Source organism: Papaver somniferum, chromosome 8 (genome assembly GCF_003573695.1).
Source record: "Papaver somniferum cultivar HN1 chromosome 8, ASM357369v1, whole genome shotgun sequence".
Taxonomy (NCBI): domain Eukaryota; kingdom Viridiplantae; phylum Streptophyta; class Magnoliopsida; order Ranunculales; family Papaveraceae; genus Papaver; species Papaver somniferum.
The window spans coordinates 56,374,158-56,399,471 of record NC_039365.1 but is presented as its reverse complement, the minus strand read 5'-3'; the positions used below and the strand labels follow the sequence as shown (position 1 = coordinate 56,399,471).

At 36.1% G+C, this 25,314-nt stretch overlaps 1 protein-coding gene across 1 annotated transcript; it reads right to left on the bottom strand.

Annotated features, from left to right (window-relative positions):
* Nucleotides 1-17,646: 17,646 nt before the first annotated feature.
* LOC113305575 lies at nucleotides 17,647-21,214 on the bottom strand. Its single transcript, XM_026554596.1, has 2 exons — nucleotides 20,815-21,214; nucleotides 17,647-17,879 (listed from the first exon to the last, which is right to left on the bottom strand). Exons 1-2 carry the CDS (start codon nucleotides 21,212-21,214, stop codon nucleotides 17,647-17,649), a joined length of 633 nt encoding a protein of 210 aa, XP_026410381.1.
* Nucleotides 21,215-25,314: the final 4,100 nt, after the last annotated feature.

Genomic DNA, 25,314 nt, shown 5'->3' with positions numbered 1-25,314 from the left:
GATACATAACATAGTTACGATCGGTTCTACCATCTCACACATATTTGTAATCCAAAGATTTGCAATGAATAGTCGTACCAATAAGCCTAATGATTTCCCTTTTGATTCATAAAACAAGTTCATGAATGTACCTCCTTTAAACGAATGTAAAACATTGTTTCCTAGGATGAAATCTTCACATAACCCAATAACATAATTATAGTAATATATACAAAATTATGTCGATGTTATATCCACGAAGTTCAAAAGATAAGCGTTATACTTCGTAGTCTAATTCCTTAATACTATGTGTTAGAGCATTGCTCGGTCGAACTCGCATGCGTTGCTATCTGAAGCATGTTTGTCAATGTTAGTGATCAAAACTCTAAGTCTTGATTTCTAGTCTATTATATCTAAGTCTCGGACTAGGATAGAAAGTGTAGTTGAGATCAAGGACTTCATGGCGATTCATCATACAAGTAAAATAACTACTCAAGGAACCGGTGGAACTTCTCGACAAAAAGTTATGTGAAGACTTGAACTTATCTGTCACTCAAAAGTCTATCTACTCTATCTCCTACTCTTTGAGACAAGAAGTCGTATGCTATATATATAGACTTGGATTATACACATTTTTTCGATCCGAGTACACCTCGCGTATCTATATCTCGAAATATGTGTTGGTAAGCTTTTCGCTTCGATCAAGTTTATCTTTACCATGTGACGAAAGTCATGATATGTTTCAATCATCTTGAAAATTTCTTTGACGAGAAATGGTGTAACAACTATATAACGTCCTCTAAGAATGTTTCAATGATTGAAATGATAGTTTAGATTACATAACAATGGTGGACATAAGCATTGTTGTGGAAACACATTTATGTATAAGTCTTATTCCTTGAACCAAAGTTTGCGAACTTTGTTGATAAAGAGAACCGGAAGAATGGCGTGAGCCAAGTCCGCGAACTCAGTCTACGAACTGCCGAAGTTCTCAAATCCGAGAATTTCTGCTAGAGTTGACAAACTACTTGCGTGAAGCTAAGTCCGCGAACCGGCGAAGTTCTCAAACCCGAGAATTTCTGATGGAGTTTGTAAACTCTGCCCGGTTACTTAAGTCCGCGAACCTAGTCTGCGAACTTGAGAAGGTTATATATCTGAAGATGATTTCTGAACTTAAATTTAAAAAGACTAAGGAATGCAGTTTGCAAACCGTGGCTATAAAAGTTCATGAACCGATTCAAGTGAATCAAATCATCTTTGCTTCAATTGTATCTTGTGTAGTACATAATATTTCCTTGCAATTGAACAACTCTCTAACTAGTTCATTTGAAGTCATTTGAACTAGTTATGGTAAAGAAGAACATGGTTGATATGAAATGCTCATATGGATAACCTTTGGTTAACTATTGTTGAACCAACAAGTGCATACGTTTGGGTACGGTTAACAAACCTAGAAACGTGCATTGTCAAGTGTGTATAACAAGCTAAGTTTTCGATCTAACGGTTGAGAAACATTAGCTTGAATCTAAATCAGGTTTTCATTTAATGGTGTATATTGATTGCTTTGTTACCAAGGTAACCTAATTGCAAACTATGATGTGAAATACTATATAAGGAGACATCGAGTATTGTGTGAAACTAATCCCCACACCTTACGTGTGATACTAGTTTGCATACTAGAGTCGTTTCTCCTTTACCCTTTGGTTTTCTTCTTCTATAACCAGGTTAACGACTTAAAGACTTCACTGGGATTGTGAAGCCATGTCAATACTACTTTTATTGTAGTTGTGTGATCTGATCTTGCATCTTCTATCGTACAAGTACAATCAGATTGATTGGCTTGAGATTGATATCTCCAATAGGCAAGATATAAAAAGTAATCACAAACATCTTCGTATCATTGTTTGTGATTCCGCAACATATTGTTTCGCTACCATACGATTAAGATTGTTGTGAGGTGATTGATAACTCTAGGCTGTTCTTCGGGAATATAAGACCGGATTATCAATTGGTTCATATTCACCTTGATTATTATCAAAAGACGGAACAAAACCTTTAGGTTTATCTATGGGAGACAGATTGATCCTTTGATAGACTTGTCTGTGTGAGACAGATTTGTTTATTGTCAAAGCCTGCGATTTTGGGTCGTAACAACTCTTAGTTGTGAGTGAAATCAACTAAGGGAATCAAGTGTGCAGTATCCTGCTAGGATCAGAGGCGTAGGGAGTACAACTGTTCCTTGGATCAGTGGGAGACTGATTTGGGTTCAACTACAGTCCAGTCCGAAGTTAGCTTGGAGTAGGCTATTGTCTGTAGCGGCTTAATACAGTGTGTTTTCAATCTGGACTGGGTCCCGGGGTTTTTCTGCATTTGCGGTTTCCTCCTTAACAAAATTTCTGGTGTCTGTGTTATTTCTATTTTCGCATTATATTTTTTTATATAATTGAAATAATACAGGTTGTGCGTTTGAAACAATCAATTGGAGATCCGACCTTTAGTTGTTGATTGATATTGATTGATCCTTGGATATTGGTCTTTGGTATCATCCAAGTTATTCCTTGTATTTGATTAGAACTCGCAGTTCCTGCTTGAGTAAATCAAATCAAGAAGAGAGATATAAAATCGTTAATATACTTTTAATTAATTGAGTCTTGTTGATTCCCTTAAAAGTATATTCAAGTTTGTCCATACAAATTGCTAAGCGAAATATTGGGTGGTGTTGTTAGACCCCCGCTTTTTCAATTGGTATCAGAGCAGGAAAACACGTTAAAGACCTCAAAAGTCCGTGTTTGTAGCGATCTGACTATATGGACCATAAAGTCTCAATTGACGCTTCACCAGGTTTAAAAATAATCGTAGAAAAAAAATCTGATAAACCGGTTACTCTCCAAAAAGGTTTGGATGAACAAATCCGGATCAACTCTGGTCTTGTTGCAGAAATTGCAATTCTTCAGGATTTGATATCTGGTAATAGTCCCTTGGTGAATCTGAGAAACTCCAGTTGTTCCCCTTTAAAGAATAGTCGTAAATCAGATAGTAATCAACGACCGGTTGTTGTGAAAACTGATATGACTAGGAACCACTCAGACAAACCTCAAGGTTTTGGCCCGTATTGTTGTTATGATTCTTCCAATCACCTTCAACAAGTTTGTATGTAGTTTCAAAAGAGTCTGAATGTTGCAACTAATCTTTGTAAGAAAACTAAACAACTTTTTGATACTCTGAAAGGACATACAAAACTATCAGGAAACTCTAAACAGAGAAGTACTAATAGTATGGGTGCCTTTGCTTTAAGATCTACGTCTCCTTTTCAATGGTTTCTTGATAGTGGATGTAGTAGACATATGACAGGTGATCTCACATGGTTTGTTTCCTCTATTGACTATGAAGGAGGTCCTGTAACGTTCGGAGATGGGAGTTATTGCTACATCAGCAAGAAGGGAACGATCAAAATTCCCGGTGATCCAGAAATCCATGATGTAGTATACGTAAAAGGTATGACTGCTAATCTTCTTTCTATTAGTCAAATTTGTGACAAAGGACATCGATTTTTCTTCAATGCAAATGGAAATGACATTGTAGACAAAACTGGGAAAGTAATTTTTCAAGGAACTCGTGGTAAAAACGATTGTTATCTACTTGATACTTAGTTTAGCAACCGTTGCAATTTGACAAAGGTGGAATCTACACATCTTTGGCATGAGCGTTTTGGTCACATCAATTATCGTCTTCTCACTAATATCATTAATAAAGAACTTGTTAGAGGCATTCCCAAAATCAATGCAAAGATTAAAGGTGTATGTGGTGCCTGTCAAAAGGGTAAGCAAACGAAATTTCACCACAAATCATCTCGAGATATTCTCACTAAAGCTCCACTTGATTTAATTCATATGGATCTCTTCGGACTAATTCAACAACCCACTGTTGTTGGTAATAAGTATGCTTTAGTTATGGTAGATGATTACACCAGATTCACTTTGGTTGCATTTCTATCTCATAAAAATAAAACTCTTGGTGAATTCAAGATTATTGTTAAAAGGATCCAGAACGAACAAGGTCGCAAACTAAAGAAAATTAGAAGCGATCGTGGAACTGAATTCAAAGACACCAAGTATTTGAATTCTGTGACGAACTGGGGATCATTCAACAATACTCACCACCTATCACTCCTCAAGCTAATGGAGTTGCTGAAAGAAAGAATAGGAATATTCAGGAAATGGCCAGGGTAATGCTCCATAACAAAAACTTACCATTAATTTTGGGGAGAAGCTGTTTTTACAGCATGTTACTTGATCAACCGTGTGTATTTACGGTCTAAAACCCTTAACATCCTTATGAGTTGTGGTACGGAAGGAAACCCAACCTACACTATCTCAGGGTGTTTGGAAGTAAGTGCTATATTCTGAAAGATCGAGAACAAAAGGGAAATTCGACACCAAAAGTGATGAAGGTATCTTTCTTGGCTATGCTTCTGATAGTCGTGGTTTTCGAGTGTTTAATCTCAGAACACAAGTCATGATGGAATCTGCTAATGTTATCATCGACGACATTAGTAACTTTCGTCATGATAATCCTCCTGCTGAATTGCCTCCAACCGAGACAATTGAGAAAGTCAAAGAAATTCCAGAATCAGTTGAAGTTATCCCAACGGTTACTGATCCTGACATTTCTAGTGACGAGGAGAAGAGCACTGATCAAGCCATTCCTGACGAACAAGAACGTGTCCCTCCACGACATCTCTGGGTTCAAAGGAATCATGATCCCAACAGTATTATTGGAGGAAGAGATTCTACAGCCAAAACAAGAGGACAACTTCAAAATATGTGCAATTTTGGTTGTTATCTTTCAAGTAGAACCAAGGAATATTGATGAAGCTCTGAACGATCCCTTTTGGGTGAATGCAATGCATGAAGAGTTAAATCAATTTCAAAGACAAGATGTGTGGGAACTTGTACCTTGTCCCTCCAATATCAATATTGTTGGTACCAAATGGATATTCAAGAATAAGTCTGATGAATTTGGCACGATTGTCAGAAACAAAGCTAGACTTGTCGCTCAAGGATATTCACAGATTGAAGGGATTGACTTTGACGAGACCTTTGCTCCTGTGGCACGCCTTGAGTCCATTCGTATTTTGTTAGCTCATGCTTGTTTTCTTAAGGTTAAGATGTTTCAAATGGATATAAAATCCGCGTTCCTAAACGGAATTTTAAAGGAGGAAGTCTATGTCGCTCAACCTAAGGGGTTTGAAAACCCTGATTTCCCAGATCATGTGCTAAAACTCAAAAAGGCATTGTATGGGTTGAAACAAGCACCTAGAGCCTGGTTTGAAAAACTTACCACTTCTCTCATTAGAAAAGGTTTTTCAAGAGGCGGAGCTGATAAAACTTGTTTACCAAATGGAGTGGGAAAGATGTGGTTGTTGCTCAAATCTATGTAGATGATATCATCTATGGATCAACTTCTGAAAAATTTGCAAAGGACTTCCAAGTCTCTCTTGCTAAAGAATTTGAAATGAGCAATGTTGGTGAATTAAAATTCTTCTTAGGATTACAAATTCAACAACATAAGGATGGAATTTACTTATCCCAAGAGAAGTATGCTCGAGACCTTGTGACAAGGTTCGGTCTGGATAAGTCTTCCCCAAAATTAACACCTATGCCCACTACTGGTAAACTACATAGAGATGAGAAAGGAGCAAAAGTGGATCAAAAGTTGTATCGATATATTATTGGTAGCCTTTTGTATCTTACAGCTACTAGACCTGATATTTCTTTCAGTGTTGGTTGTCGTGCCAGGTTTCAGGCCAATCCAAAGGAATCTCATCTTGCAGCTGCAAAAAGGATCATTCAATATATTAATCACACTGTCGGGTATGGTTTATCTTACACTTTTGATACTAACACTGATCTATCTGCTTATTCAGATGCTGACTGCGGAGGATGTGTAGAAGACAGAAAAAGTACATCAGGGGGTTTCTACTATGTAAGACTGAATATTGTAGCTTGGCATAGCAAGAAGCAAAATTCTCAATCCCTGTCTACATGTGAGACAGAATATATTGCTGCTGGATCATGTTGTACTCAACTCCTATGGATGAAACAAATGCTAGCTGATTATGGAGTTGATACTGGAATAATGAAGATCTTTTGTGATAACTCTAGTGCGATTCGAATCACTGAGAATCCCGTTGAGCACTCAAGAACAAAGCACATTGACATAAGGTACCATTTTATTCGTGATCTCTATGAAAATGGTATCATAAGTATGGAATTTGTGCCTTACGAACAATAATTGGCTGATATTCTTACCAAACCATTAGACACTGCTACGTTTCAACACTTGCGGCAGTCTATTGGTGTTGTTTTGGTTCATTAAAACGTGTCTATAACTCTTGCCCCCTATGCTTATCTCTATCTTTTGGGCAATTGAGTTTGAAACTCCAGTAGGTTTACTCCAGTTCAGTTTCTGTAGAGTTTTTTTTTGTCTTGTTAGTGTCATTTTTGTTTCAAAATCCTTCTTTTCTTTTGAAATTAAGGTCGCTCTTGTTGTTCTTTCGGGAATGACATCAAATGAGGGAGAGTTCTTTTGAACTTGTGCTTAATGGTCATATCTTGAGGGGTGTGCGGCTGTGGAATTTTAGAGGGTTATCTTGTATCTTTAAACTCCTTGATGAATGCATTTAGCTTCGGCTTTATGATTGCATCTAAATTAGTTGGTATGTATTTTTTCCTTGTGTCATGAAATGTCTCTCTCGGAAATTTCATTATGATTCCGTTCTCGTACATTTGCCAATTTTATTGACAAAATGGGGGAGAATTAATATGTAGTTCACACTACAAATACATATGGTTTTCGGATCATTATGTAAGGGGGAGTGGTTTCCATGTGAGATGGAGTATTGACTAAGGGGGAGTGATACATATCACCATAGTATTATTGTTGAAGTTGTGATACAATTGAACTTTGACGCTGTGTAATAATACTATGACACTGTATAATAATGATAGAGAACTATGTTTTCTCATTGTTATAGTTACGGATCTTCAATAGCGGTGATGCTAAACTTACAACCTTTGGGATCATTGGAGTACTTGGAAGTGACGAAGATTTCGAGGAATGTTGAAGATTAGACATGTGAAATATGAGCTGCTAAAGTTTCTTTATCTTTTTTGTATTCCATATGTATTGATAGTTTTGTCAGTAAAATTGACAAAGGGGGAGATTTTTAGAGCATTGCTCGGTCGAACTCGCATGCGTTGCTATCTCAAGCATGTTTGTCAATGTTAGTGATCAAAACTATAAGTCTTTATTTCTAGTATATTATAGCTAAGTCTCGGACTAGGATAGAAAGTGTAGTTAAGATCAAGGACTTCATGGAGATTCATCATACAAGTAGAAGAACTACTCAAGGAACCGGTGGAACTTCTCGATAAAAGGGTATGTGAAGACTTGAACTTATCTGTCACTCAAAAGTCTATCTACTCTATCTCCTACTCTTTGAGACAAGAAGTTGTATGCTATATATATAGACTTGGATTATACACATTTGGTATTTCGAGACGAGTATACCTCGCCTATCTATATCTCGAAATATGTGTTGGTAATCTTTTTGCTTCGATCAAGTTTATCTTTACCATGTGATGAAAGTCATGATATGTTTCAATCATCTTGAAAATTGCTTTGACGAGAAATGGTGTAACAATTATATAACGTCCTCTAAGAATGTCTCAATGATTGAAATGAGAGTTTAGATTACATAACCAATGGTGGACATAAGCATTGTTGTGGAAACACATTTATGTATAAGTCTTATTCCTTGAACCAAAGTTTGCGAACTTTGTTGATAAAGAGAACCGGAAGAATGGCGTGAGCCAAGTCCGCGAACTCAGTCTACGAACTGCCGAAGTTCTCAAATCCGAGAATTTCTGCTAGAGTTGACAAACTACTTGCGTGAAGCTAAGTCCGCGAACCGGCGAAGTTCTCAAACCCGAGAATTTCTGATGGAGTTTGTAAACTCTGCCCGGTAACTTAAGTCCGCGAACCTAGTCTGCGAACTTGAGAAGGTTATATATCTGAAGATGATTTCTGAACTTAAATTTAAAAAGACTAAGGAATGCAGTTTGCAAACCGTGGCTATAAAAGTTCATGAACCGATTCAAGTGAATCAAATCATCTTTGCTTCAATTGTATCTTGTGTAGTACATAATATTTCCGTGCAATTGAACAACTCTCTAACCAGTTCATTTGAAGTCATTTGAACTAGTTATGGTAAAGAAGAACATGGTTGATATGAAATGCTCATATGGATAACTTTTGGTTAACTATTGTTGAACCAACAAGTGCATACGTTTGGGCACGGTTAACAAACTTAGAAATGTGCATTGTCAAGTGTGTATAATAAGCTAAGTTTTCGATTTAACGGTTGAGAAATATTAGCTTGAATTTAAATCAGGTTTTCATCTAACGGTGGATATTGATTGCTTTGTTACCAAGGTAACCTAATTGCAAACCCTGATTTGAAAGACTATATAAAGGAGACATCTAGTATTGTGTAAAACTAATCCCCACACCTTACCTGTGATACTAGTTTGCATACTAGAGTCGTTTCTCCTTTAACCTTTGGTTTTATTCTTCTAAAACCAGGTTAACGACATAAAGACTTCATTGGGATTGTGAAGCCTGGCCGATACTACATTTATCGTAGTTGTGTGATCTGATCTTGCATCTTCTATCGTACGAGTAAAATCAGATTGATTAGCTTGAGATTGATATCTCCGATAGGAAAGATATAAAAAGTAATCACAAACATATTCGTCTCACTGTTTGTGATTCTGCAACATCTTGTTTCGGTACCATACGATTAAGATTGATGTGAGGTGATTGATAACACTAGGCTGTACTTCGGGAATATAAGACCGGATTATCAATTGGTTCCTGTTCACCTTGATTATTATCAAAAGACGAAACAAAATCTTTAGGGTTTATCTGTGGGAGACAGATTGATCCTTTGATAGACTTGTCTGTGTGAGGCAAATTTGTTTATTGTCAAAGCCTGTGATTTTGGGTCATAGCAACTCTTAGTTGTGGGTGAGATCAGCTAAGGGAATCAAGTGTGTAGTATCCTGCTGGGATCAGAGGCGTATGGAGTACAACTGTAACTTGGATTAGTGGGAGACTGACTGGGGTTCAACTACAGTCCAGTATGAAGTTAGCTTGGAGTAGGCTAGTGTCTGTAGCGGCTTAATACAATGTGTGTTTAATCTGGACTAGGTCTGGGGTTTTTCTGCATTTGCGGTTTCCTCGTTAACAAAATTTCTGGTGTTTGTGTTATTTCTATTTCCGCATCATATTTGTTTATATAATTGAAATAATACAGGTTGTGCGTTTGAATCAATCAATTGGAAATCCAACCTTTGGTTGTTGATTGATCCTTGGATATTGGTCTTTGGTACCATCCAAGTTATTAGAGCATTTCTCGGTTGAACCCACCAAGCGCTGGTATGTCAAGTTTGGTTGTCATATTTTAGTGAATCAAAACTCATGTTAAGAGTCGCTTGATTATGTACTAGAGTTAAACTTCGTATAGGTTAGCTTGAAAGCATTAGGATAAGAGACATTACAAGTATTGCGAAGTCTTGAAGATGTGAAGAAGGAAGGAGCTACAACGACAACAATCATCCTTCCACTTGAGGTTAGTGATATTTGACTTGAACTGTTTCATTCCCTAACGTATCTTTCAAGTCGTGCACATTGAAAACATAACTGCGAAGCATATTGAACTCTAGATAAACATAGTATTAAGGAGTACAATACGAGGTTTATTGCTTAACCATTAAAATTTGTAGATAAGACATCGCCATAATCATTTGAATGCCATTGCGATTATGTATGGGTATGAGGTGAGGATTTCATCCTAGGGAACAATGTTTACATGTGCTCTAAGGAAGTAAGTTCATAAACTTGTTTGTGGACCGAAAATGAAATTGCCAGGAGTTATTGGTTTTGTTATTCATTGCATATCTTATGAATAACCAATATGTGTGATAGAGTATAACCGCTCACAACTTGTTGTGTTCTTGGTAGAACTATTCACAAAGTCCTGACTTTTGTATTAGTATAACTTTTATTAGTAAAACCAATCTTAAGTAATCACCTGTGGTATGATCGGATTATGTATGCCTTAGGGAAAGGGAACCGATCCTAGTAAGGGAAAGGGAACCGATCCTTATAAGGGGTGCAGTACATCAAGGGGACCCGATCCTTGTATGGGATGCATCAAGGTTTATAGCAGAAAGGGGAACCGATCCTATGGACATGTGCAACACATATAAGTTATATACCATATGTATGTGGGGAACGGATCCTAGTACCTAGTCAACCGAATCTTTGGGAAACTAGTGTGACTATGCGTAGTACTCACATGGAGGTAGAACCGAAACTTGTTTTGGTAGAACCGTAAACCATGATTGTGATTGAATGTTGGTTTGATCAATCACATAGTTCTTGAAAGTCATATGAACCAATTCTAAACTTGTTTGGAAGTGTGGGAAATCGGTTTCAAGGTTGTAAGTGTGAAAGAGAACTTACAAAGTAAAGATGTCAACAAACTTTGAACATGTGCTGTGAATGTTTACTTCTATAATTGTTCAAAGATATTCCTTAACGGCTAAGGGAAGAGAATCCCAGGATCGAAACACAAGTAAGTTAAGAATATTTTAATTAAGGTTATTAATTTCACTTTGTAGGGAAATTACAGAATTATTAATGTGCATTTACTAATTATATTTTCCGAGAGATTTCGATTGTTATTTTTGGACAGAGCATTTCCAAGAATTATGGAAACCGAATTTGTGCTTTAATGAATATCTTGAGAATATTTTCGGTTTTGGAAATTCCTTGGTGTCCAAACTTCCTTGTCTATAAATACACGAAGTTTTCCTTTCTAGCAAACTAATCCTTTGTAACAACAGAGTTCCTCTTTTGTCTTTGTTACTGGTGTAGTCGCCTATCGGAGAGGAGAGTAATCTAATTAGGTGAAATCTCTTACGGACACTCGTTTTAAAGTCTTCTTTGGGATTGAGAAGCTCTAGCGCGACCCGTTGGTGGAAAACTAGATAATTGTGGTTTATCTTTGTTTTCGATTGATTTGATTGACTAACGTTGGTTGAAATCTGATTGCACCTAGTTTGTTTATTCTTGAGAATCTTCTCTTCTGATATAAGATTCACTCAAACTAGTTCAGAGTTTCGACGGGGATATTTAGACTGTTGTTAGTTCTAAAGACGATCTTGTGATAATCCATTGTTAAAAGACTCCGTTCTGTGCGTGATTGATCACAAGAGATTCAAGTGATTGTGTTCAGGTTTTTATTGAAGATTTAAGAAGATTTGAAGACAAAGAAGATATTGAAGATCTGACTTGGGTTTTATAATCTTTGGTGTGCACAATACTTGTTTGGGTAAAAGAGGATCAAATTAATAATCGGTTTATCCTTGTGGTAGATTGGATTGATTAATTGAGTAGATCGGCATCAACATGGTTCTTCTGATTAAAGGTGTTGTTGGCTTAATCTTAATCGATTACCTTTGGGTGATTGTACATAAGATAGATCTAGACCCGACGAAGGAGTTTATGTTAAGATAAACGGAAGAGCCTTTGTCCGACTCATATCACTTGGTTGAATAGAGTTGATACCAAACAAATTTCTTGTTCCTTTATTGTTTGGAATACGAACCAAAGGGATTGTTCCAAGTACGTGGCTTATTCATAAGTCGGAGGCGTGGGAATACAAACGGAACTAGGTGAACTATAGGGTTAGTTACTTGGTCTCAACTATACGAAGTCAAGTATAATTTTGTGTAGCGGCTTAATCCTGAGAGTATTCAATTCTGAACTAGGTCCCGGGGTTTTTCTGCATTTGCAGTTTCCTCGTTAACAAAGTCTTGATGTGTCATTTACTTTTATTTTCCGCATTATAATTGTTTTATTATAATTAAAGTAAATTACACAAACGTTAATTCCTATTTACTTGATAAACAATCCTATTGTGTTTGGTTAAGTCCGAACCTTTATATATACTTCGTTGTTGTATTGTCTCGATCTCGTATCCATAGACGATCACACTAAGTGTGAACCGATTAGTTGTATTGTCTCGACTCAGTTCGTAGACAATCACTTTCGGAGAAAGGAATTATAGGTTGGAAAAGTTTTAGCTTGAGGTATATTTGGGTACCCTCGCCTTTTCACAAGTTATTCCTTGTATTTTATTAGAACTCGCAGTTCCTTCTTGAGTAAACCAAATCAAGAAGAGAGATATAAACTCGTTGATATACTTTTAATTGATTGAGTCTTGTTGATTCTCTTAAAAGTATATTCGAGATTGTCCATACAGATTGCTAAGCGAAATATTGGGTGTTGTTGTTAGACCCCCGCTTTTTCACTATGATCATACAAATATGACCATGTCACATGACTAGAGTATCATACAATATGTACAGTATATACAGCTTCTCAATTATGTTTTCAATATATCACGACTTGAAAGCTACGTTAAGTTAATATTACTAACCTCAAGAGGAAGGATGATGTCGTCGTTGTAGTTCGCTTCTTCTTCACATTCTTCAAGTCTTCGGAGTAATACTTATATGTCTCAACATTCCTAGACTTTCTAGTCTAACCTAAACGAAGTTGACTCTAGTATACAATCAAGCGATTTTAGATGAGTTTTAACACACTAAAATATGACATCCAAACTTGGCATACCAATGCTTGGTGTGTTCAAACGAGCTATGCTCTAACATGAACCATCCTCCACATTGACATGTTCTTATTGTACTATTAAGGGTCATTAACTCTCTAATTGTTTCAAGTACAAACATAAAGTAAGATATGTCAACAAACTACAACGGAGAGCAAATCGATTAGCAAACAAGCTCAAACTTGTTCTGAAGTCGAATCCTTCTGAGGTATGTAAATTTAACTCATCTCTTAAGAAGTTAATTACTAAAGAGAAAATTAGATCTTAATAGAGAAAAACTAGGTATAAACGATCTACAAAAGGAGATGTTGAAATTTCCGTGCAGAAACCTTAAGTTGAACAGATTATTGTTCACCCAAACACAATTTTATAGTGTTAAAGGTGCCCTCTTGTCTCATGTGCCCGATTTCAAAGAGACAAGAGTTGTACACGATCGGGTTTTAGAAGCAGAATTTTTTTTCTGAATTTTTGTTGCTCTTTTCTTATTCTCAAACGGTTTTGAAAAGGTTTTACATTGTTTGATTATTAAAAGGGGGTTAAAATCGACAATTCTACCATTTTTAGGGTTGTGTGTTGTTCGTACGTGAATCCCACTTACTATGTATATAGGTTCCGTAACCCTACATTCCTTTTTTCCTTCCTTGAAAACTCTTTTTTATCAAAAGATTGCTTGTGGAGCTAGTTTTGTGTATTTCTCTCACAATCCCATACTTGAATGGAGACTCCATGCATTGTATCTTCTGATGGAAAAGCTGTTAATATGATTGTTAAGGCATCAATCATGAAGGAAAAAGGTAAATGTCATTACTCTACAACTTTGAAGTGAAAAGGAAGAATACGAAGAAACCAAGGGCTAACACCCTAAATCTTCAGAAGTTTTCTGGTGTTCTTGAAGAGTTGAAAGAAATAAGGATGGAGATACAACAAATAAAGGCTATTGTTCTAAGATTTCTTGAAATTCAGAAGGCCCTGGTTCGGCATCAGTCAATAAGGTTTGTTGGAATTGACTCCTTTCTTTATGAACCTTATGTCCCAATGTTTGTTGACGACAAGGAGTTCGGGGACAATAAAGAATTTTTCAAGAATTTTAGTGTCTAGGAAACTTCTTATGAGAATTCATTCTTATTTTTAAGAAGGATAACTAGGGTTTGGAATAGGAAATATTGTGACTACACATTAGACATTGTCAACGATTTTCATATTGAAATGTTTTTAGATTTATTTATTAAAATTCTAAGTTATTTGGAAGATGATTTTGCAGTATTAATCTTTATTGGTTTTATATATTGCAAAAATATTTTATGAGATATGTATGTTTACGTCCGTGAACTATAATTATCTCATATATGTTCAAAAGTTAAGTCTATTATGTCTTTATGCAAATATTGATAAAATATAGAATGAACTTTTGAATATTCTGCAGTATTGATCTTTCCCTGATCCACTTTTATGTGAAAGTAGAGTATGGCTCCGTAAGTTTTTCTTATGTTGAGCATTTCCGATTAAATTAATCAATAAGGTCTTCTTGTGGTTAATTTATTCGAGTTTACCGGATACAAAACCATGTGGTTTGTTAACGTCCAAAGAAATCCTTCTTTTCTTATAAAAGTAGGGTCGCTCTTGTTGTTCTTTCGGGAATGACATTTTATGGGGGAGAGTTCTTGATTGAACTTGTGCTTAATTGCCAAATCTTTGTGGGGAGTGCGATTGTGGAATATTGAAGGAGTTATCTTGTATCTTTATAAACTCCTTGATGAATATACTAAGTTTCGACTATGTGAAATCATGCAAACAAAGTTGATATGTTCTCTTTTAGTCATGAATTATCTCTTTGAGAATTTCATTATGATCCCATAGTTTTCGTACCTTTTCCAATTTATATTGACAAAAAGGGGGAGAATTATTTGGTAGTTCACACTACATACATATGGTTTACAGATCATTATGTAAGGGGGAGTGGTTTTCATTGTGTGATGAAGTATTGTCTAAGGGGGAGTGATACATATCACCGTAGTATTATTGTCAAAGTTGTGATGCAATTGGACTTTGATGCTGTGTGATAATACTATGACATTGAATAACAACGATTGAGAACAATTGTTTTCTTATTGTTATGGCTACGGATCTTCAACAATAATAATGCTGAGTTGAACACGTTCAGAATCGCTGGAGTACTTGGAGTAGCGAAGAATTCAAGGAATATTGAATATCCAAGGAAATCAAGCATGATGGATGAGAAGCTACAAAGTTTATTTATTTTGTAATCCATATGTATTGATAGTTTTATCACTAAAATTGACAAAGAGGGAGATTGTTAGATCACTGCTCGGTCGAGCTCGCAAGCGTTGCTATCTCAAGCTTGTTTGTCAAGTTTAGCTGATCAAAACTATAGTCTTGATTTATAGTCTACTTATAGTTATATCTTGGATTAGGATAGAATATGTAGTTGAGCTTTAGACTTCACGGCGTTCATCGATTGAAGACGAAGATCTACTAAGGAGAGAATTCATCAACAAAAGATATATGTATACTAAAACTTATCTATCACTCAAAAGTCTACTCTATTCTATTTCCTAATGAGACTAAGTCGTATAGCTATATGAACTTTTATATAATACACATTTGATATTTTGAGCCGAGTTTATCTTGCTTATCTATTTCTTGAAATACGAGTTGAAAGTTTTTTGTTTTAACTATGTTCATCATTATTCTTGACAAGTTTTGTTGGAAACTAAATATTAAGTCAAAAGACGATCATGTGGAAATTTCCTTGAAAAATCTTACATGATTTGTGTGACACAATCTATGACGGATCGGAGAATCTGGACTTCCAACGAACCGGATTTCAGCCCGCTTGGCAAGATCTAACTCCCTGAAACGCCACTCAAGTTAAAAATAAATTATGTTCCTTGATAAAATCCCTATCTCAGTAGGTAACAATCGTTTCTTACGAAAAAAACAAACTCGAGATCCTGCTGAACATAAATCTCATTGGTCTCAAGGTTAGAATTCTATGAGCATATGTCCCATACCATAATGCTGATAAAAATCCACAAGAGTTCCAATTTCCAAAAATATAAGAGTCCTCCAGTTTCCAAGATAAGAAACGGCCAATTGCCGAAAATAAGAGTCGGCCAGTTGCCGAAATAACAGATGGCCAATTGCCAATAATAACATACAACCAATTGTTGAAATTAAGAAACGGCTAGTTGCCAATAATAACAAACGGCCAATTGTCGAAATAACAGATGACCAATTTCCAATAATAAAAGATGGACAATTGCCAAAATCAGAGACGACCAATTGCCAAAAATAAAAGATGGCCAATTGCTGAAAATAGAAGATGACCAATTGCCAAAATCAGAAGCGGCCAATTGCCTAAAATAAAAGATGGCCAATTGCCAAAATCGGAGTAGTTCTGGTTACCATCAACCATTGGAAAGTTGCCTATGGTATACACTTTCCAAGGTTGCAATCATCTCTGAATAGATGGTATGAACTTCCAGGCAGTAACCAACTTCTTCCGACGATATGAACAATCTTGCATAACTGTGTTGAACCGCATAGCGGCTGCCTACGTACCCTCTCCGTTGCTCGAATGGATCAAGAACGACCGTAGTTCTTCATATAGATAATATGAACTATGCTTGGTAGAAATTATCACTTACCAGTTGATATGAACTCCGCGTTTAAGATAGCAATCAACTCAACATTAGATAGTTTGAACTGCTTAGCGTAGCAGTAATTGTCTCTTACATAGCAGTATCTTAGATGATATAGATAGTATGAATTGCATAACAACAACTGTCCCTAGCACATCGTATCACCAGCAACTTAGTAGTTATCAATTAATGGAAAGATATCAACCTCCGTACCTGTACCAGAACATGTCACTCATGATATACTACTTCGTCAATGAATAAGACATCCATAGATAACACAGTAAACATTCACATACAAATTAACTAGCAACCTTAACCAAAAACGACGTCGTCTGGATATAATTAGCACAAATCTGCATTTTCTGTACCTCGTTTTACAAAGTAGATGCATTTTTCATGTAATGAGGCAAACTAAGTTGTAATTAATATAACATTCAACTTTCTTTCTTGTTAACCCATGTATATATAGTGAAAGTATAATGATAAGTAAAGAAATCTAGCACATTACAACCATGGTTGCACATTTATAATTAACTTAGTAATCCCACCCCTGTTAGGATCTGGCAGACGAGAAAAATAGAATAAACGTAAGTAAGTCTATCGGTCTAAAGTCACCACCACTGTAATAAAAAGAACACTTTCTTTAAGTTGCTCCCGCTAAGTAAACAGAAAATACTATAAGAGGAAAACTAAACATTTCACACCCGTATATACCAAGGGATAATATGAGTCATAGAATACTAATTGACAATCCAATTCTATACTCACAAATAGGTAAGCACGCATATTTAAGTTGGTCCAACATTTCTATAACCCCCACTAAACTACCATACATGGCATTAGTAATAATTAAAAGCATAATAGATCAGCTAATGTGTTTACCATGATGATATTAAACACAACATAAATACAAGACTAGACATAGCATCAACCATTACAGATACATTAGCTTTTTTTTTTTATATATAAGAAAAAGGGTAGAAAGCCCCTAACACAGCTTACAAATTGTGAGAACTGTGGTTGCTAGCAGACTACCAGTTCTTTCCAAATCCAAAAGATTGTTATCCATAGATGGATTAATAGTTACAATATCATTGTCTTGATTTCCTACTGGACTAGTAATTAAATTGTCTGAAAGCAACATAAATAAACCAAGTTTTGGTCCCAACTCCTATTTATATTGTAGTTTGTACTCAGCAGTGCTAGATTAGCTGCCAGTTGATTTTCCATTTCATTGATTGTATTTCATGTGCCGACTTCAAAGACTTCCTTCCCATCATTGTTTATAGTGAATCTTTCTCCAACCTTCTCAGCATGCAGACTTCTGATTAGCTTTATTAGTTGGCCAGAGTGTGTTTCAAATTCCATCCTGCTTCCTAATTCCGCTTCCCAGTTGTAAGCATTTGTAGCTGCTTTCTTTCTCATTGTTTCTGAAGAGCTTTGCTGGAGACGTGTTTCTTTTGCTCCTCTGCAGGTACCTGTGTGATCAAAGAGAAGCACTCCCATTCCAAATATGTTATTCATAGGATTTCAGATGAGTGCTATGTTAATTTTCAGGGTGAATAACATTGGTGCTTTCCATCTTAGTCTAAATTCGATTATTTGACTTTCAGCCTCTTCTCTGGTGTATTCCACATGCATTGAGTTTTTTTTCTCCTTTTTTTTTTACAGCCATAGTTGTATTGATGTAGAGAATGAAATCCTTAGCTATAAGATCAGCTGTTGGTTTTTGATTTTCAAAAGTTAGGTTGCACCTGGCTTTCCACACATGTCATAGTACTATTGCGCATAATTCAGGCCAACCTAAAGTTTGAGGCTCATAGTTTCTAATCTGCAGAATGGAAATGAGCCATTCATGGAAATCCTATTTGTTGTTTATCACATCATATGGGTCGAAAGTTAATTTCTTCCAGACTTGTTGGATTAAAGGGAAGTGTATGAACAAGTGTGAGATAGACTCCCTAGAGAAATTGCAGATTTTGCAAGTAGTGTCTATATAACTCAAGTGTCTTCATACTCTTTCACTTGTTGGTAGAATTGAGTGAGCAGCCTTCCATAAGAAGAGCTTTATAGAGGGGGAGACTTCTTGATTCCATATAGCCCTCCAATTTTTCATATTGTGCTGATGTTTACCCTTATGGGTCAGAGTATTTTATAGAGATTTCACAGTGAACTTGTCATCCTTAGTTATAGGCCATAAAACCCTGTCTTCATTACCACAGTGAATAATGGTGTTTTTTTATTTTGGTAACTATGTTATGACTGAAAATGTTCTCTACTAGAGATCTGTTCCATTGGTTGTTGTTAATTATCAGATCAACAACAAGCTCAATATTGGCAGGGCGGTTATTAGGTTTGACTAGTTTCTCATCTAGTCCAAAAACCCAATTATCTGTCCATATTTTAACCTTAGCTCCATCTCCTATTTTCCATTTCCCATACTTTTGGATATTAGTAATGCCTGATAGAATTCCCTTCCAAACCCAAGAATATGTTGGCTTAGGTAGAGCTGACATGGGCATTATATCAGTAGTATTAAAATATTTAGCCTGCATGACCTGAGCAGCTAAGGAGTTTGGTTGTTCCATCATTCTCCATCATATTTTAGAGCTGATAGCATTGTTGAATTTTTCCAGATTAACAAAACCTAGACCTCCTTCCTCCAAAGGTTTGCAAACTCCTTTCCGGGCTTTGAAGTAAATGCCCTTTGGTTTTATTTTCTCCTTACACCAGAAAAAGTCTCTTTGGATATTTTTCATATCCTCAATAATTTTTTAGGGATTTTGAAAGTACTCATTTAGTAATTAGCCAAAGTAGAAGTAACATGTTTAATAAGAACTTTTTTCCCAGCAGGGTTTATGGTATTGTTGTTCCAGCCTTCTATTCTGTGTTTCATACTATCAACCACAGGATGAAATGCCTCAATTTTAGATTTATTAGTGAACAAAGGGGACCCCCAGGTATTTATCTTTAAGGGAGATATGACTTATTTTATTATTTTAGTGATATCTAAGATAGTTTGTGGAGAAGAGTTGTTACTAAAAAAAACCCCAGACTTGCTAAATTTATCATCTGCCCTGAGAAAGTGCTAAATTTATCAATTATACTGAGAATGTTTTCTACCTCAGTTTTGGAAGCCTTGCAGAAGATGATGCAATCGTATGCAAAATGCAAGTAACTTATTGAAGGGGACCTCTTGACTATTTTGATTCCATGTATTTTGCCTTCATATTCTGCTTGCATTAGCATTCTAGAAAAGTATTCCGTACATAGGATGAAAATATATGGGGATAGGGGGTCCCCTTTCCTGAGTCCTCTAGTAGGGTTAAAGAACTCACAAGGGACTCCATTAAGAAGAACAGCTAAACTAGTAGTGGATATGCATTGGTTGATCATAGAGAACCACTCTTCAGAAAGCCCATTTTTTTGAGGATATCCAAGAGAAAAAGCCATGCTACTCTCTCAAAAGCCTTGGACATGTCTATCTTTAGACCCATCCATTCTTGCATATCTCTTCTATTCCTCATGTTATGAATGATTTCATGAGAAACAAGGGTATTTCCATTTATCTGTCTTCCAGGAATGAAAGCTGATTGATAGGGTAAAATTATTTTGCTCAAAAGAGGCTTCATTCTCCGAGCAAGGATTTTGGATATGACTTTATAAGTAATATTGCATAATGAGATTGGTCTAAAGTCTCCTGGAGAAGAAGGGAACTGAACTTTAGGGATAAGAGAGACAAATGTTGAGTTCATTTCCTTTAGCATGTAACCAGTTTCAAAAAACTTTTGGACCAATTTGATGAGGTCCTCACCATTAATTTACCAATTGCTTTGGAAGAAATTTGGAGGAAATCCATTTGGCCCAGGAGCTTTGTTTCCTTCCATGTCAAAAAGAGTTTTCTTAATTTCAGCAGCTGTAGGTATTTCAAGGAGGATAGTATTGTCTCTGGTGGAAATGGTTTGGGGAATGAGGTTTAGGATATCCAAGTTTATCTGAGGAGCTGTAGAAGTAACTATATTTTTGAAGTGATTAGTGGAACAACTAGAAATGACAGCTCTGTCATTCATACACAAACCATTGGAGTCCTACAAAGTATCAATTCTGTTTCTCCTATATCTTGTTCTTGCAGCATTATGAAAAAAGGAAGTATTTATGTCCCCTAGATTTATAACATTGTTTCTTCTCTTAGTTTTCCAGTAATTCTCCTCTATGCTTTTCCACTTGTGGAGAGAATTTTTCATTCTCTTAATAGTAGTGTGGCATTCTGTTTGGATTGTTAGCTAGAGTGTCAATGTCACTCTTGATTTTAGCTATGTTATGTTGAATTTTCCCAAAAGTAGATTTGTTCCATCTATTAAGAAAATATTTGACATTTTTTGAGGTTAGATGCAAAGGAGAAGCTAGCAGAACCTTGTTGGCTTTGTTTCCATGAGTCCCTAATAACTCCTTTGTAGTCAGGATGTTCCATCCAACCTCCAAAATACTTAAAAGTATAAGCCCTATCCTTCCAATCAGGATTGGTTTTAAAAATAATGGGACCATGATCTGAGCCCCTAGTAATGAGATGATGGATTGTAGATTTTGGAAAGAGGTCATTCCATTTCTCATTGCTTAGTGCTCTGTCAAGTCTTTCTTCTACTCTAGAGTTGTCCTCTCTTTTACTGCTCCAAGTGAAAGGATAGCCATTAAACCCCAAATCATGTAGGTTCATATCAACTATTATTGTGCTAAATATATTAGCTTCTTCTCTGTTAAAAGGTCTTGCTCCTTTTTTCTCCTCCTTTCTTAGAACAACATTTAGATCACCCATGACTATCCAAGGAATGTTAACTTTATCTGCTAATTTCATTAGGTTCTCCCCATGAATCCTTTTTTCCAACAGGGTAAGGGCTACCATAGAAAACAGTTATCATGAAAGAATTTTGAGATTTGCTATCAATGACCAAAGCATTGATTTGATTATGTGAGTAGGTATCAATGGTAACATTGATATTGTGTTTCCAAATCAAATCCATTCCCTCAGCTTGGCTTCTTGGAGGGACCAACCAATAATGCTGGACATTACAAGATCTCATGATTTTGTGCATATTAGTATTTTGTTGTTTAGTTTCCATGAGGCAGGGAATGTCTAGGTTATGCTTGTTTAGTAAATCTAGCAAGTAGTTTTGAGTATTTGGCTGCCCTAGGCCCTGACAATTCCAAGTGATCACTATGAAGAACTCCCAAAAATATGAAATTATGGGGTATGTCTTGGTGACTTTACTATGTGTATATAAGCCTAATAGGTAAGGTTTTTCTAGAGTATGCAGTTTCAAGAGTTTTTTTATATAATCCAAGTTTCTGAAAGTGGTAAGTTAGTGATACCTTTAGTTCCTTAGAAGTCCAGTCTTTGTTAGATGTTGATCGACCTCCATAAGTTGCCTCCCTTTTCCTCTGCACTTCTGTTTCATTGTACTTCCTTTGTGAACTATCATGTGAGATCTGCATAGAATCTTCAAACATTCTTTTCTTCTTAGTTATCCCAGGATTCTGTGCTCTTTCCTCATTGTTGGTAGCTTCGAATTCATTCATTAAGTTCACTTGTCTTGGGAATCTAGTCCAAGCTCTTGATGATGTTTCTTGGCTTACCCCTTCTTCAATTCGTGTTCTTAATTTCTCAAAACCCAGCGGGACTGATAGAGAAAATTTTGTGGTTGATGTTTTAATAGCTCTTGTGGCCCTTTTTATGGAGGAAGACCTTGCACTTGTTCTGCTTTGAGGTTCCTTTTTGCACTCAAGTTCTTCCCCTTGTCCAAAGTTGAAGAAAAGTTATTTATCTTCTGCTAAAGTTCCTTTGAAGGGACTGTTGATGAAAGGATAAGATAAGTCTGTTGGCTTCAGGTTGCTTAAGAAGGCTTCCTCAGACATATCTTTGCTATTTACTTCATTTCCTCCTCAATTTATTTTTGCTTCTGTGAGACTTTTCCAGTGAAGCCCACAATTTTTAGAGTATGACTCATTCTTGTTGTCCATATTTCCTTCTTCTATATTGGAAGAATTTTGGTTATTTGCTCTTGAAGTGCCTCCTAGTTCCATGATTCTTCCTTCATCTGTGACTTTTTGATTTTTCCCTTCTTCTTCTTGAGTGGAGCAAATTCTTGCTGAATGATCTGGAATTCTGCAGATTTGGCAGAGTCTTGGAGTGATTGCATAGTCATACTCAATTATAGTCTTGTTATCTCCCACCTTTACCCACATGCCTGTTGGCATTTTTTTTCTTAAGATCTATCAAGACTATTACATCCACATTCTTCTCATCATCATCTCTGCCATAAGGTCTTTTTGATTGTTGTAGAATCCCTGCTGGTAAGCACATTTCATACAGTGCTTGCCAAGAAATCATTCTAATTGGTACTCTTTTCAAGTGTATCTTCATAATTACTGAATCAAACCATTTGGGGTTGAAATCTGTAAAACCCTTTTTTGGCACCTCTTTCAGTACCATGAATTGGTGCAGAGCTAGCCATGGGCCTCTTGTTGCAAGATGGTTTCTGTCTTCTTCACAGTTAACTTTAATCACATAGAAATTGAACCCTTTGTTGAATTTTGGTAAGTTGAAGCCTTTTGATAGATCCCAGGATCTTTTGATGCAGTCAGTAAGATCCATAAGATGAGGTTTGTGTGGGCCAACTAATCTTCCAACAAAACTCAGTTTCCATTCTTTTCTTTCAAGTTTTTTGAGATAAGAGGGATCTATTTCAACACATGGTTCATCATCTTCCTCAATAGAGACAACTTTCTTCATTTTATCAACAAGTTGGCTAATAGTATTTTCAGTATCAACCATTAGAATGATATTAATGTAGTTTGTTTTTGTATGAAGAGATAAGAAATAGATTATGTTGGTGATTTTTGAAGAGAAAGTTGAGCAGTAGGGGTTTAAAGTGCTTTGGTTGGGTATTGAATTTCGAGGAGAGAGAGGCAGGAAGAATTTTGAATCAATGAATTTGAATTTTGTTAGTACACTGTTATTCTGTAAGTTCTTGTTGATATGGAAGAGATGTGCTTCCGTGATCGCGTGCAAGAGAGTATTACGATGCGTCTCTATCTCAAATTAGTAGATATTAGTGAGCTTTGAATTACCTTTGTAATTAAGAGGGTGTTGAAAACCCTCTTTATGAGTAGTACTTTTAGCTCTCTTGAGGTGAGGATTATGACATATTCTACTCAATAAGTACCAAGGAAGTTTATCTTTGCAAATTATTATTCGATCTGAAGCCTGAAAACTTTTTTTTCCCTTGAGTGGGACAATAAAGGTTACCCTGAATGATAAATTCTTGCAGGATATAGCTTTTATTGCAGTGATAACTAGCTTATTTGGTACCTAGAAACAAAATGGTAAGATTTATTTTAATTTCGAGGTAAAAGAATGCCATATCCTTCAAATTAAACCTTCCAACAGTAACCTTTGTGTTGTTAAGGATCCATTGGATAGCAATCCCCAAGGTGTTCTTGGTATCAGAGAGCAGGGATACCATCTTTTCAGACTGTGTTAGCCCGTGATGTTGTACTTCCTTCAGGTTATAAATGCTCATAGTTGAACATTTATTGTTCTTACAGGAGAGACCAAAGCCCATTGTGTGAGGAAATAATTTTCCATTCTCAATGTGAGCTGAAATAACGGTCTTATCGACTGACCCCATATGAGTGTCCAAAACCAACTTTTTACCGAGGAACCCTTTGTTTGTGGAGTTGGCTGATAGAACCATAAAGAAATTTGATGTGTACTGATGTGTTTTCAAAGTTGCTGTATTAGTAAAATTTGGTTCAAGACTTGTGAAACCGGATTTTTAGATTTTTTTTTAATAAATAAAAATAGCGAACTAATTTAAAAGGATGTTGTAAAAATTATGGAGAGAATAGGGCTAGGATTCCACCATTGGTTGATATTAGTGATTTAATAAAACAATAATTATGCAACTCAACATTCAAATTGATTCTAATAGTATTTCCTAGACATGTAGATTTCCAAAAGAATAGATGTTAATCTAAGCATAGAATATAAAAACCCTAAAGCAAGCATATTCTATCAAGAGAAAATACACCTAACTAATCAAAATCATATAAACAATTTTTAGTTCAATGCAAAAATCATAATAGAGTTGTTGTAATTAATTAATAGAAATATATCACTTTTACCGAAACAATGGCTTCCTCCATAGCCCCAAGGATTGGGTTTAGCTCATCATGATGTTGGAAACACGCTCAAAAGTTGATTTCATTGCTCAAAGTAGGTGTACAAATGATGAAATGGAGAAAATGATGAAAATTGGGTGTTTGCAACGTTTATAATTGTTGCAAAACATTGTTACAAAGAACGATAGAAAAGAACTGATGTTGTTGTAACTCTACGACCCTCACGTGGATCGTTGTCACTGTTCATAAACGACTGCCTCTGGTGGTCTTTTGTTCTTCGTGTTCTTGGTGCAGCAGCAGAAACAGAGTTCTGAAAACTCTTGATTCTGGCCTCCTGAGCTCTCCTCTCAACCCCAAACTCTCCGTCCCCCTTCTCTATGATCCCAGCAATCTATTTAAACTCCTCAGCCTCATTTAATCACGCCATAATTCTAAATATTCTTCATTGAACTCGGGCAGTAAAGAAAATATTCTGGGAATATTTTCTTCCCTTTTTCTTCTACTGCACGCGTCTGGATACGTGCATAGAATCTTTGTTTAACTCCTTCACGTTTCTGAAGCAACCAACGCGTGCGGTACACGTCCAAACTCGCTGTAATCCCGTGACTGTCTCCTCTCATGCACGTGCTGCCCTGTTTTCTTCTCACGTATTTTTCAGCCAAATTTGATCGAAACAAACACCCATACCAGCTCTGTTAGCACATATCACAACTACCCATAAAGTTTCAGCGATTG

Coding starts and splice junctions, on each gene's coding strand:
- LOC113305575 (XM_026554596.1), bottom strand. CDS start 21,214: ATGGGTGATCTAAATGTTGTTCTAAGAAAGGAGGAGAAAAAAGGAGCA. Junction 17,880..20,814: donor ATGGAAACAAAGCCAACAAG/GTTCTGCTAGCT, acceptor TTGATCACACAG/GTACCTGCAGAGGAGCAAAA.